General features: G+C 42.4%; 1 protein-coding gene across 7 annotated transcripts in view; it reads left to right on the forward strand.

Annotated features, from left to right (window-relative positions):
• Nucleotides 1-5,389: 5,389 nt before the first annotated feature.
• The window catches only part of PHACTR1 (phosphatase and actin regulator 1), a 504,389-nt gene continuing 495,558 nt past the window's right edge, over nt 5,390-14,220 (forward strand). Inside the window, exons 1-3 of one of the 7 annotated variants that reach the window (XM_081056333.1) lie at nt 5,390-5,688; nt 6,285-6,326; nt 7,513-7,665. In XM_081056333.1, coding sequence (XP_080912459.1) covers nt 7,563-7,665 — 103 coding nt within the window. In that variant the 5' untranslated portion in view covers nt 5,390-5,688; nt 6,285-6,326; nt 7,513-7,562. Of the gene's footprint in view, nt 5,689-6,226; nt 6,327-6,424; nt 6,534-7,144; nt 7,225-7,512; nt 7,666-14,220 lie in introns of those variants that run through there. The other 6 variants (XM_081056322.1, XM_081056326.1, XM_081056334.1 and 3 more) reach the window with 6 other exon arrangements.

Here is a 14,220-nt window from a genome sequence, read left to right on the forward strand (position 1 = left end):
CCTTCGATGAAAAGGGAAAGAAAGTTTTCGGAAGTGGGCAGCAAGTAGAGCCAAATGCATCCCTCCTCTTGGGTCTGGCCTCTGCCCTATTGGCCAGTGCCACCTCGCTTCCAGTGTGGCTCTCGCCAGGGCAGTTTCAAAATCAGAGGGCAGCCTGATTTTGTTTTGAAGAATCGTCCTGCTAACTGAGGATAGACTGAGGGAAACTCATTCCTTAGACATAATGTTCTTGAATAAGATTTCGGATTCTGCCTCTGGTCCTGCAGGGCAGCTTCAGGCCCTAGCCAAATGAAGATATTTATGAATTTAATGCCTTTCTCTCCCAGCTGAGTACCTGGCATCTTAAACATAAGTAAGCCCTCAAAACATGACTACATGTTTACGTGGAATAAAATTAGGCTTCTCCTCTTTGTGAGACTTTTTTTTTTTTTCTTTCTCAGTCTACCTTCCCAACCCTTGCAGCCTTCTTTAGCTTTCCAACTATCACCAAATACTTCTCACAACCAAGGTCTGGAAATTCCTTTACTCTAAAGAAAAAGTAACTGATGGTTGCTTAAAGTGTTTCCTCTCCCAGGGAGATTTCAATATGAATAAAGCCTCAAGTAAAATGTTTAAAATACCCCTACCATTTAATGACAGAGTTTAATGAGCAAGGAAATAGAGATTTCTTTGGGGGGATGGGTTGACAGAGAAGAGAGTGACTTGAGTAGAAGGAGAAACCACTGTTATTGAAACATAATTTTGAGTTTAATGAATTGCAAAATAAATAAATAAATATACGTGTTTAGCAAGCTAGCACTTAACCAAAGATCTTCAATCTATTCACCCCACCAAGGGATACATAATGTTCCCCCACTTTAAGACAGCTTCTAATATTTTAAAGATAAATTAGTTGGGTTTGTTGCTAAAAGAGAAACTTCCCAAAGATTTTATGCAGGCTAAAGGCAGAATTTCATGTAATCCAACACAAATACAAAAACATGATTTTTTAGAGAGCTGTGGAATTACACAAGGCCATTAAGACAATGAAGTAAGTAAAACTGTCAAATTGTCAGTAACACAAATCTCTTTATCATTTAGCAAACAGAAAAAACCCATTCTGACTCTGATGGAAGTCAATCAGATGGTCTAAAAAGAGTCGTCTACTTACAAATCATGTGAATGTTGGGGTCTTGTGCTGGCCAATAAAATAAATATGTACACCCAAAAGATAAATTAACACAAACTGATATCTTTACTGGTCTCTTGATTCCATCTTGAAATATGCCTCGTGTGCGGACAGAGCCAGGAGTGCAGTTTCCAGGCTCTCGGCCTCACATAGAAAGGTGCTGGCTCAGGTAGTAAATGGCCATCAACTGTGATTGGATGGCCATCAGCTGTGGCTAGTTGGCCGTCAGCTGTAACCAGTGAGCCATTGGCCACTAATATAACTGCTATGGCTAGGCTAGCAGAAAATGGGGGCTAGCAAGAAGATGGTTGCTGGCAAGTGCGGACTGTAGTTAGAATGGCGGAGTGCGGGTTGCGGACAGTGTGGCTCCTGCTTCCTGTGTCTCCAACCCAGCCGCCAGTGAGAGTATAGTGGTATGACTCCCCTACCAATGGCTCCATTGGTGTTCCATTTTGGCCTCACTATGTCCGGCCTTCTCATGTGGGGAGCAGGACCAGAGACCCCGCGTGACACCCTGCATGACTCATGGCGCAGCGAGCAGAGTACGGTGAGGGCCAAAGCTCCCCGAAGGGCAGTGGAGCAGTTTGTGCGTATGAACACTCAGTCTCAGGAAGACCAGGAGGAGCAGCTGCCGGAGAGCTTCCCACCCGTGGAGGGGTGGGAAGACATGGACGGTTCCCCAACCAGCAGAGGCCAGAGAAAGAGAAGGTCATTGTGGCCCTGTGGGCTGGGAAGTGCTTGCTGAGGCCCTCACCCCCAGGTTGGGGAGGACTTGGAGCCCTCGCCTTGTGGAGAGGGCACACATTGTGAGGCTCACAGTCCTCGCGAATGACTATGGACAATGGGGAATGGGCTCCATCTCTAATTTAATGGACCACTTGACTGTTTGGGAACATACCACCATGTAGTGGAACTGGCAGATGTTTGGTTTTGAGTCTTGACCAGCAGCCATCGAGAATATGTAAGCACTTTGACTGTGAGTCGCTGTTGTTCCAGCACGGTACCCTGAGAAGCCCAGTGAGAGTGTCAGTGCCCTGAGAGCCCTGGCTGAGTCCAGGAAGTCTGGCTGTGCCCAGAGAGAATGGCGGTGCCCTGAGAGGCCTTGGCTGTGCCGGGAGAGATTGATGGTACCCTAAGAAGCCCAAGAAGTCTGGCTGTGCCCAGGAGGACTGGTGGTGCCTTGAGAAACCCTGGCTGTTCCCAGAGAGCCTGGCTGTGTCCAGGATATTGCATTCACCTCCAGGCTCCTCACACAGGGCACCTCGTGGAAGTCGCTTGTCGCATAACTTGTGAGAGGAGACTCTGTAGGGGTGGAGTGTGGGATAGAGCCAGAAGTGCAGTTTCCAGGCTCCCAGCCTCATGTGGAAAGATGCTGGCTCAGGTAGTAAATGGCCATCAACTGTGATTGGATGGCCATCAGCTGTGGCTAGTTGGCCGTCGGCTGTAACCAGTGAGCCATTGGCCACTAATATAACTGCTGTGGCTACGCTAGCAGTGAATGGTGGCTAGCAAGAAGATTGGTGGTTGAGCCTGCAAGCAGTGCAGTGAGGGTTCAGAATTGTGTAGCTGCTGCTTCCTGTGTCTCCAACCCAGCCTCCAGTGAGACTATAGTGGTGTGACTCCCCTATCTATGGTTCTGTGGGTGTTCCTTTTTGGCCTCACCATGTCCTGAGTTCTTGTGTGGGGAGCGGCACCAGAGACCCCGCATGAGTCCCTGCATGACACCTTGATTTTGAATTAATCAAATACTTCTTCCCTTTGTATATAGAACACTCACACACGTTTCCTCTTATTACCGAACTGAACACAAAAGTATACACCTCTCTGCCATGTCATGTATTTTTAATAATCATAGGTTATTTTTTCAGCCTTATAGTTCTAAACTTTCATATTGTAATTAAAAGTATAACTCTACTTTGACCTTTTAAAAATATATACATATATATTATTTATTTCTGGCTCACTAAGATATGCTAATACTGAGTTAATTTTACTTTTAAAGTCGATGTCTCAGGGACGTTTGGGGTTGAATTGTTCAGTGCTGCATATGTGTTAGTCTGAATACTAGCTCTAACCTTGTATTCTATGTCTGGTTCTATTATACCTCTGAACAATGGGCCATTATAAATGTTGCACTTGAGAAGATTAAAGTTATAGAACAGAGCTGAACAGATCAGGTTTTGACATTGGCTTTTGAATATCACAATGCTTCTTCGCCTTTAAAAGTAATTCCTCACTCAGATATTCCTACATTTAACCTATAGATATGCTCCCCAGAGAGTAAAATAATTTTTTGTATGTCTATTTCAGAAACTGGCCAATTTATTTTAAAGAACCTAGTCATTAATACTTAGTAAAATGAAGTCTCTTTTCGCAAGTGAATAATCCCCTTCCCAAATACATTTTCTATTCTCTAAGTTGAAAATTTCCTTTCTGAGTTTTCTTAAATCATGGCCCTTTCATATTACATGTAAGACACTTCAAATTTCCCTTTCTTTTTTTTTTTTTTTTTAAGATTTTATTGGGGAAGAGAAACAGGACTTTATTGGGGAACAGTGTGTACTTCCAGGCCTTTTTTTTTTTTTCCAAGTCAAGTTGTTGTCCTTTCAGTCTTAGTTGTGGAGGGTGCAGCTCAGCTCCAGGTCCAGTTGCCGTGGCTAGTTGCAGGGGGCACAGCCCACCATCCCTTGTGGGAGTTGAGGAATTGAACTGGCAACCTTGTGGTTGAGAGCCCACTGGCCCATGTGGGAATCGAACCGGCAGCCTTCGGAGTTAGGAATCTGGAGCTCCAACCGCCTGAGCCACCAGGACGGCCCCAAATTATTTCCCTTTCTTGATCAACTCTGCAGAAATGACTGACTTCTAAACCCACACCCCAACCCCTGGGAATCAACTCTATTTTTCAAATTTCCAATTTAGAATGTCTGTCTTCAATTACACATTCATTTGTGCTCACCTAAATGATTGGTATTTGTCAGCAGCAGTAGATTGTTTTCTCTCTCTCTCTCTCTCTCTCTCTCTCTCTCTCTCTCTCTCTCTCTCTCTCTCTCTCTCTCGTGAGTCATCACAATTCAGCAGAATCACAATAGAGAGTTCAGAACCTGTCGCCCACACCTTACTGTAAGCTAAAGGAATCAGAAGAGAAGACAGCTTTCTCTTGTAAAATGTCAAGTGTTCGGCATGTCTCCATTGGCGGCTGAATAGAAATGTAAACTTAGAAAAGTAAGTCCCTGGGTTGGGCAAAGCTTTGAGCATAGGCATACTTCATTTTCTTTTGCTTCACTTTATTGCACTTCACAGGTGTTGCGTATTTTTACCAATTGAAGGCAAGACCCTCCACCAGCAAAAAAGATTACAACTTGCTTTACTGTGGTGGTCTGGAATCAAACTCACAATATGCCCAAGATATGCCTGTATCCTGAGTCCAAAGTTGATTTTCCCTGCAAGGGCGTATAATCCATGGTCTTAGCTCCCTCTTTCATCAGGCTTAACTCTCTGCAACACCAACTTGGTGTCTGATTTGTTCTGACCGGGTAGGAAAACTCACAAGACAAACAGCAGATTTTCAGTTTTGTCTCCAGCAGTGAGCACAGCTATTGTACACGGGAGGGGGGAGTCCGGAGTGGGGAGTCTGGTGGGTGGTCTTCCTTCCAAGGCTTCTCAAATGTAGCTTCTCTTTTCTGAACAAACACACCACACATCACGTGGTACTTATTAACAATTCTGCTAGGTCAACAAAGGGTGCAAGAGGGTTTTGGAAAACCCACTATTGCGCTTGTATTTGGCTATCATTATGCCTTTTGTGAGCAGATACAAAGTAGTATGCCTAAAAGTCCTTACTGAGGTTGAGTAAAGAGGATATCCAACTAGAATAAACTCAGGTATCTAACCAAAGTTTCCTTTTGCTGTTGGGATTATTTTGTTACATTCAGACAGAGAGGAATGCATTTAGACAGATTGGCATGATTTGGGCTGGAGATTTGACCAAGCAATCAGAGGCAGGAAGAGGAAGAATGGCCAGGGAAAAGGGAGGGGGTGAAATCAAATGTTGGCTCTGTATTTCACTCCAGAAAACAGCTCACGGTTTATAATTACCCACCTTGTTTTGCAGCTCAGGATAAAAGTGGCGTTGCACTAAACCCTACCCCAGCAGCCGTCGTGATTAGAAAGCACTCCACACCTTAGAGAACCGAGGAGACATGAGCATAATTTTAAATGCAAATTAAATTGAGGGGGTAGCGGGGAGAACACATAAAAGACAGTAAAACAAAACCTTTCAATTTTCTTAAATTAGCAGTCTAATGTGTTCTAAAGAGCAGCTCCACTCAGATCTCTTCTTAGGGGTTGCGTTTCATCACAATATAAAATGGGCAAATCCATCAGTTTCCTCTGCTCAGTGCTCTTGAATTGAGATTGAAGGGAAAATTAGAGGCTGTTCATTTGGGCTCCTGGGCTCAGCATCGTGCACAGCTTCGTTTCATGCTCTACGGTGTCCTCTTCAAAGGGGCCAACAAGTGCTGGTGAGTATCTACTAACTTGAAGACTTCCTTTCTTGTATCTCTTTTTGGCTACCTTTCTTTTAAAGAGGGGAGGGGGCAATTTCACAAAAGATATATGCTATAAGGCATCTTTTAAAAGCTGGGAAATTTCAGACAGCTTTTTAAGCTCCTTCCAGTGACTGATTCACAGAAGGCAAGAGAGTTATTTTCAGCCTAGATGCCGATGGCTGATCTTTGTATTAATTATAACAAGGGGATGTTTAACATATGCTAGCTAAAATGACTTTTTCCTACCACCCTTACCCAGCATTAGGGTAAGAACTGGTGCCCCCAACAATTTCTAGACAACTTTCCTATCATATTAACTATTTAATCGTGTAATTCTGTTATAATTGCGAATCAAACTGAGACTGGGGACCAGAAAAATAAATCATTACACTAAACTCCATTTCTTAATGACTATGACACTTCTCTGAATAAGAAATGGGGCGGGGGTGGGGGTTGGGAGGGAGGTGGAGAATGGACCCACGTGATAGTTACATGTAGATTTTGATGGTGATGATTTTCTGCCAAAGTTTTACACAGGAAACTGGTCATTTTCTTCCTTTACACTGCAGGATACAAAGAGGCTGAGGTTGGCGTCACCTTCCGTTGCTAAGGTAACGTGTTCTGACCATTTTATCGGATAAAGCAAGTCCAGTGGATGGTATATGTTTTATCGTCGTTCTCATCAAAGAATCAAAATTGTTTACTTTCATAGGGAATATTTAGTAAGATCAAGGACACTGGCTGAAACTGCTCTTGCTTTTGTTGCCTGCGGTTAGCCCTTGATTTTTTTTTTCTTGTTTTTTTTTTCTTTTTTGACAGTAAGTATGATTTGCTCTTGGGGTAACTTTGGTTATAGTTAAAAGTTTCCTCTTACCAGGTGTGGTTTCTTAAATTAAAATGTGCACTGTTCGAAAGAGAAATAGCTGGATTAGGCTTCTAGGCTTGATTTCAATGACTTTGTCTTAATTAATTCTTTCCAAAAGCATCCTGCAGAGAGATATTTCATTTGTGCAAGTGTCAGGGAAAGGCTACATATGCTCAGTAGAACCCAACAGACTGAATGTTTTTTTAATAAAGTGTATTAGCTGCCTAACAGACTAGTACATGATAATACTGTGGGGATCCTTGCAATTCTGAAATAATTGTCACTGCTCTAGAAACCAGAATTCTTTCTTAAAAGCAGCCGAGGTCAGGGGCAAGCAGGTGATGATCCTGTAGCACTTTACAAAATGTGCTGGAGGGAATCACTAGAAAGGAAGAAATTCAAGACATTTTAGAGCAAACATGTCGGCATGTGTCATAAATGCAAAACATATATGAGTGGAGCCTCTGATTCCCAGGCCCCTCTTGCTGCTCAAGGGAAATCCGAATTCATTGGATCAATTGAGGATCAGCTACTCAGAAACACTAACACTTAATGATGTCATTTATCAGATAGACCTTTTGAAAACTGGTAGCAAAGGATTTGAATAGTATATTTTTCAGTTATTATACAGCAAGGAAAGACTGGTATGTTCTCTCTCTTTAGTCTGGACCATCTGTTTGTTTGTTTGTGTGGTTTTTTTTTTGAGTGTAATATATTACTGCAAATGAACGTAGGTTAAATTTTGCATTTTCTCACACAATAGGAAAGCTATGTTGATGGGTGTCTTTAGAATTGGAAGTGTCAGTCAAATAATGGGATATTATAATGAGGTATTTCTTATTCCAAAATTTATATATATACACACATGTTTGGAGCTTAAAAATCTATTTGACAGTCTAAAATATTGTGAGGTTTGTTTTCCTCTTTCATAGGCATACAAGTGACTGATTTGTCTTAAAACTCTGGTTTTGGCACATCAAGGATGGATTATCCCAAAATGGATTATTTTCTGGATGTCGAGTCTGCTCATAGACTCTTGGATGTTGAATCAGCTCAACGATTCTTCTACAGTCAAGGAGCACAAGGTAATAAAATGGGAGAAAGAGAGGAAACTCCTCTCCTTTGTATGTTGGTTTTATATTAATGCAGTGTGGGCTATTGCAGTTTGAGCTCTACTGCACTTCAATAACTGGGATTTCTAAACTAATAACCTCTATCGGACTGTTGCTGAAATTAAGGCAGGCATATAATAGAATGAATAATTCCAAATTTCTTGAGGAAGGTTGAACAGGCAACCTACCCAACTTTGGGTACAAAAGCCTCTTATAAAGCTATGGTAGAAAATGAGTCCCTGACCTCCTTGCACCCAAAGCATACTTTTGAAAGACATCAGGGATGCTTTCGGCCCCCCGGGAAAGGCTGGGTTTGCAGGCTCTGCACTTGAGGAGATCTCGGGCACCCTGACCATCTCACTGAAATCCAGCCAGATGAGGAGCTCCTGATATCAGCTTTGAGCTTCTTCTATGCTGTATTATCTGTTTTAGATGAATGCTGTTATTGCTTCAAGGAATTAACAGTGCACTCAGAGAGCAGTAAGGGACATGACTGTGATGAAGTGTTTCTGCTGTGTACATTATAATGACATATTTTAAGATGGCAAATTAAGCTGCAGTTTGCTTGTTCTTCTGTTCAAGGGTGTATTTAGAATGTTTAGCCACCACATTAAAGCACAGAAAGAAGCTGGAGTGTTTTATGGGATCTCTTGATAGGCAGGAGAAATTCAAAGCATATTTCTTATTTTCTCTTCATGGAATAGTTGGGGTAGTCAGTCAAAGCAACCTGATAATCAGTATATTCCAAATGGTACAAGTGATGCACTGAGGCGAAGGGCAATACCTGTATTCTTAAATAGAAAAGTAGTCGAATTCTTGCAAGTCACAGGAGAGGGAAATGCTGTTTTGATAATGCTGGCTTCTTTCACTGGTAGGTGGTGATAGAACTTCACACAGAGCACTGATAATATTCTACCTTGGCTTTCTGCACAGTCTCTTCTAAATTGGCTTTACTTCGCTCTCAAACCAATTTCTCATGGCAATCCTGAGGGCTTGCAAGCCGCCTCCTTCGCTGTTTCCAGTTTCCTGGGCATGATCCCAAGAGGGGATGGTTGATTTCTTTGGATCAGTGCACTCATCAGCAGAGCTTAAATTCACAAAAGTGATGTAATAGCTAATTCTTCTCATACCTCTGGCTGCATGTAGTCAGCATTGCTACTCTCAGCCACTTCATAAGACATGAAAATGTTACTGAAATAGGAGAAGGGTAAGAGACTGGCCAGAACCCTTAGTCTCCTCTGGGTCTGCAAGGAAGAAGATACTAGAAGTACATGGAAAACGGAGGCTGGAAGAGAAACGGGGCTGAGGCAGGGCTTGATCCCATCTCCACTCCCATGTTTAAACATTGCTGGGTCTTGTCCATTCAGTGTGAATGGGAGAATAATGTTCGGTGGTGGACTCACCCACCTGAGCTGCATAACTGTTGGCAGAGCAGAGAAGAGGAGTGCAGTTAATTATAGGTAATAAAGAGGTCCATTTGGCCTTGCAGTAGAGACAGTTTAACCATATGAGAAGACTGTGGGCTTCGGGCTTTTATGGAAGGAAAGCAGGCAGGCTGTGGGAGGCTCAGAGGACTCAAGGCAGCTGAATGGTTGTTGGCAGATGGAGCTGGGGGTGGTGTGGTCAGAACTGTCGCCATCAGTGACTGGTTTAGACTCCAGAGCTGGAAGTCAGAAAGTGTATAGGTGGTGGTAGCATAAGCTACTGCTGCTTCCTGATGTCACATTCATTTTAGGGTAATCAGAATGATGTTCCAATCAAAGAATGTTGGATTTGCAGTAAGGGTGGAAGTTTCCCTAAACATCATCTAGGTCGATTTCCAAAACCCCCAGGCTTCCGGAATCAGAAGTCCATGTGTACGGCATAGGAGTTTGCATGTAAGCAAGAGTTCCCATGATGATGGCCGAGGCAGCACAGCAGTCTCTGGCCCCACATTTAAGAGCCAGTCTGATACAGTCCAATTTCTGTCTTTCTACCCTCGAACAGGAACCTTTGCCTCAGCATTAGAGGCAGGATTCACAGGGGTTACGGACTGTGGCCCCTGGCTGCCTACATTCAAATCCTATGTCTAATACAGTGATTCCAAGCAAAGTAACCTTTGTAATCCATTCCCTCTGCAAATACCAGTGGCTAATTCATAAGTTGTTAAGTGCATTAATGAGGTAAGATTTTAAAATGCTTCAAACAGTATCTGCCACGTAGAAATGCTGTACATAAGCAAATCAATAAAATAAACATCCCTGCAAAAGTCCATCTCTCCTCTGAGATTTCATAAAGAAGCCATTGCATTGCAAACAAGAAATGTGGCTACAGGAGTTTAACCTCCTATTTTTGGGGGGAAAAATTAAATAAATGTTAAAACATGGCAACATGGCAATCATTTTTCTTGCCCCATCAAAACCTACCTCAGGGCAAAACTGAAAACTAGTAAGTTTGTCTTGGTACTCCCTATTTCGTTAGTCCTTCATTTCACTTGAAAGTTGAGAGCCACCTTCCTTCCAATACCTTATCCAGAGCCCCACCACCTAGGCCAGTCGCTCCCCAGCGTCTGCTCTCTGGAGCTCTGCTGCCACTGTGCTGTGGGGCTAGTCACTGCATTGCCCTGGCTCCTACAGCAGCTTCCTTCCACTCGGCACAGACTCCACAGTCTTTCCTATATAACAAGCCCCTCCATCCGATAAAGGCCTCCAGATGAATGAACAAAGGCCATGGAGAATGGCTTGTACCCATCCCTTTCTGAACCAAATGCACATGTTTTAGAGTGGATGACCAAAGCCCACATCTTACTGGTGGCAAGGCTCTGAGGACCAGTGGGAGGGTAGCACGGTGGCATCTGCGGCAGTGAGAGCCTTGTGCTGCTGCTGAATCACAGCACAGGTCAGCTCTCTACGTGGCCAACCCAGCGTAGGTATAGAGGGATTAGGAAGATCAAGTAGCCCTGTTTTGGTACTCTCTTCTGCCGTGCTTCCCTGAAAATAAGACTTAACTGGAAAAGAAGCCCTAGCATGATTTTTCAGGATGACATCCCCTGAACATAAGCCCTAATGCGTCTTTTGGAGCAAAAATTAATGTAAGACCCGGTCTTACTTTCGGGAAAACATTGTAGCAAGAAGGTCCGATCGGGAACACAGTATGGAGTAGAGTACCTGGAAGATGGGTGACCTACAACTTGGTCAGCTTAACTGGTGTGTGATTATTGCCTTTTTGAGTTGTCCATTATGGAGTTCTACAGACTGATCAAATGTTCTTACAGGTATAGATACTTGTACAGGGGAAAGCAATAAAGTCTGAGTATCTCATTTTCGCCATTACCATTCTTGCATTAATTTATTTACAAATCCATGAACTTCTTGGAGACCAACCCTTTCTATATGAATGACATGAAAAATGGTTATCCAAAGCAACTATATGAGAATTACAATGGTTTTGACCCATCATAGTTGTGTTTCAAATTTTCTTGTAAAGTGGTAAAAAGCCTGTCCCTAAGAAGAGGATGTTTCTAGCTAGTGAAAGCAAGAAGAATTCAGAGGGTGAGAAGAAAAAGAAGGAAAAAAGCTATCCAATCTATCATGGAACAGATTTGTCTGGAAGTCCTGGAAATTTTCAAAAGTCAGTAGTTTTCTCTGCTGAAATAGCAGCTTGTTTTTTTTTCTCCCATCTCCATTTTTCTTTGGTTTGATCTCAAGGTAGGGAAGATGAGCCCACATCTCTGGGGATTTTGCTTTAGAAAGTGTAATGTGCTGCAGAGAGCAGACCAAAGCCCAAGGTCATTTGTTCATCTCCCGGTGGTGAAGGATGCTTTCCCGATTAATCTGTGAGTGCTTTGTCAACAATAAATCCTGCTCACACAGAGGGAGTTCTTTGAAGGTCCCCATTAACTCAGTTGAACTCTAGAGGTTGAAGATACACGTGGCAAAAAGATCAGGCATGTCTTGACATCACATAACTTGAGTTCACTCATTGTCCAGGTTTCTGACAATGATAGGTTGTATACTCAACTTCAGACTCTAGTTTATTTTGCTGAATGGTTGACATAGGAGGGAAGTCGTACTATAAAATTACAAAATTAGGATCATGGAATTTTGAGGTTGAGATGGACATTTATAGATCAGAGAGTCCCTAAAACAAGTGAAACAAAATTTGTGAGGGCCAGGCGCAGGTCCCAATGCTACATTTTGGACAAGCCAGTGGGTTATTCTGACGAGCACTAAATGTTGAGAACCACGTATGGATCATTCATCACTTGCTGGTCCAAATCTGGGAGCATCAGCTTCATCTGGGAGCTTGTTAGAAATGCAGAACCTCAGTCCTCATCCCAGATCTAGAGAAGCATTATCTGCATTTTAACAATATGCTAGGTAATTTATGTTAAAATTTGAGACTCGATGATTGAATCCAGTGCACATTAGAAACTCCTAGTGAGCGTTGATGACCTCAAGGCTGGACTCGCACAGCAGGACCAATTAAATCAGAGTCTTTGGAGGTGAGCCCCACACTGAGGAATCTCTTTAATTGTCCCTAGTGATTCAAGTGTTCAACTGGGGCTGAGAACTTCTCACCTGTCATTTTATAGACAAGGAGGCTTTAGCGTGTCGTGCAGCTGTTCTTGCCGAGTATCTTTCTCTGTCTAGGTCTTTTCCTTTTAAATGAATCCAAACCATTGGAAAGGTGCAAATGGACTTTTTTTAAAAAGGACTGGACTCTGTATCTGATGCTGCACTTTGCATATTCACTGTATCCATTAATCCTGAAAGAAACTTGAGGAAGAGGAATTATGTTCATTTCACAGATTAGAAAAGACTACACATTTAGATAGCAGCATAGCCAGGATTTGAAGTAAAGCATATCAGACTCTAACTACCCCACAGGTAGTGAAGGTCATATTCATGACCACATCACACTTCCAGAGATTCTGAAGCTCAGAGTGGTTCAGCCACATGTCCAAATCACACAGCCTATAGTCAGAAAGTAAAAACTAGAATCAGATCTCTTCTTACCACACATAAAGTGTGTGGAAAGTACCCCTTCTGCTGTGCTAGGTTTCTTTTCACAAAGACCATCAATATTCTTGGACATCTAAATTACCTCCAAAAGGGAAAATACATTAGAAGGGAGCCAATTGACTGAAGTCACTAGGAATCAAATGTATGACTCCTGCTCACAATTTCCCTCCTTTTATCATTTCTAAAATAACTCTTAGCATTGGAACCAGGTGCTATAATCATTGTCGCTTCATCATAATGCATCCTTTCTGCCATCTACATTATCTTGTTCAACAAAGATAAATGTCAATTTTGACAACTGATGGATGCCACAGTGAGCAGCTAAGAGTCTCGCAAGTTGTATTTGGAAAAAGAGAGGAATTCATCTGAATCCCCCCTCTCAGTCATTCTCCCCCCCCACCCCTGCTACACACACGCGCGCGCACACACACACACACACACACACACACACATACACACACACACACAACTGCTTCCCAGCTCCACCTTTAACCCATCTTGTGAAATCTGTCAAAACAGCTGCCTTTTAAATCTTTAGCTTTGAGTTCAATGTACTCTAAACCTAATTCTAAACCTCTGGGACTTCTTAACATGACCCCAAGAGAAAAAGACATGTGGTAGCACTCACTGATTTGCAAATCATTGATAACAGTCATCTGCACAGAATGTGTTCATGCTATTTCCTTTCCTGTGCTTAATGCAAGACCCAGCCCCAATGTCACCACCTCTGAACAAGACTTTTCCAGGCCTCTCTCCTCTAGCATTCTATTCAGCCTATATAATAGCCATTGTCATATTGTATTGGTCTGCTTTCACTGCTTACTAGATGCGTGAGCTCCCATAAATGGCTTCAGTTTGCTAAGCCTCAGGGTTCTGATCAAAATGGATGTAATGCTAGCTTTGAATTCCTAGGAGTTTTTTGAGAATTAAGAGAGTTATGCCTATAAAGTGTTTAGTACATTGTTACTATTATTGGTTAGTTATCGATGCTATTGTTTTATTATTCCTTAGGTGTCTGTTACCTACTTAGATCATGGTGATCTCCTTAAATATTTTCTGAGTGCCTAGTTCCATCCTTGGTACACAGCAGAAGCGTTAAGATTTATCAGATGTCTCTGTTGAACTGAAGGAATGAAACTGCTTAAATCTGCATTACAAAGAAAAACTTGGGATTCAGGGAAAGGACTTTTGACAATTAAAGATTTGGAAACTAGAATCTCCTAAGACCTTTAAAGGACTAACATCTTTAGTTGAAAATAGAGATCCTGCTTAAGGCTGAAGGGAGGGGCAGGTACAAATAATTTTCAAATACAGAGACGTGCAGGAAGTAGCACAGAGTCATCAACTCTGCAGCAGCTCCTATAAAACAGAAGAAATTTAAAAGGCAAAAGCAAAAAGAAAATGCAGCAGGAGGGAACTAGTATACTAGTGAAGAGAATTACTAACCTTTTAAAATAGATTTCCCGGGGTCCCTAAATAGTCCCCTTTTTAGAAGGGTTTTTAAATATACAGTAGTCTGTGAACA

The sequence above is a fragment of the Rhinolophus hipposideros genome (genome assembly GCF_964194185.1).
Source record: "Rhinolophus hipposideros genome assembly, chromosome: 8".
NCBI lineage: Eukaryota > Metazoa > Chordata > Mammalia > Chiroptera > Rhinolophidae > Rhinolophus > Rhinolophus hipposideros.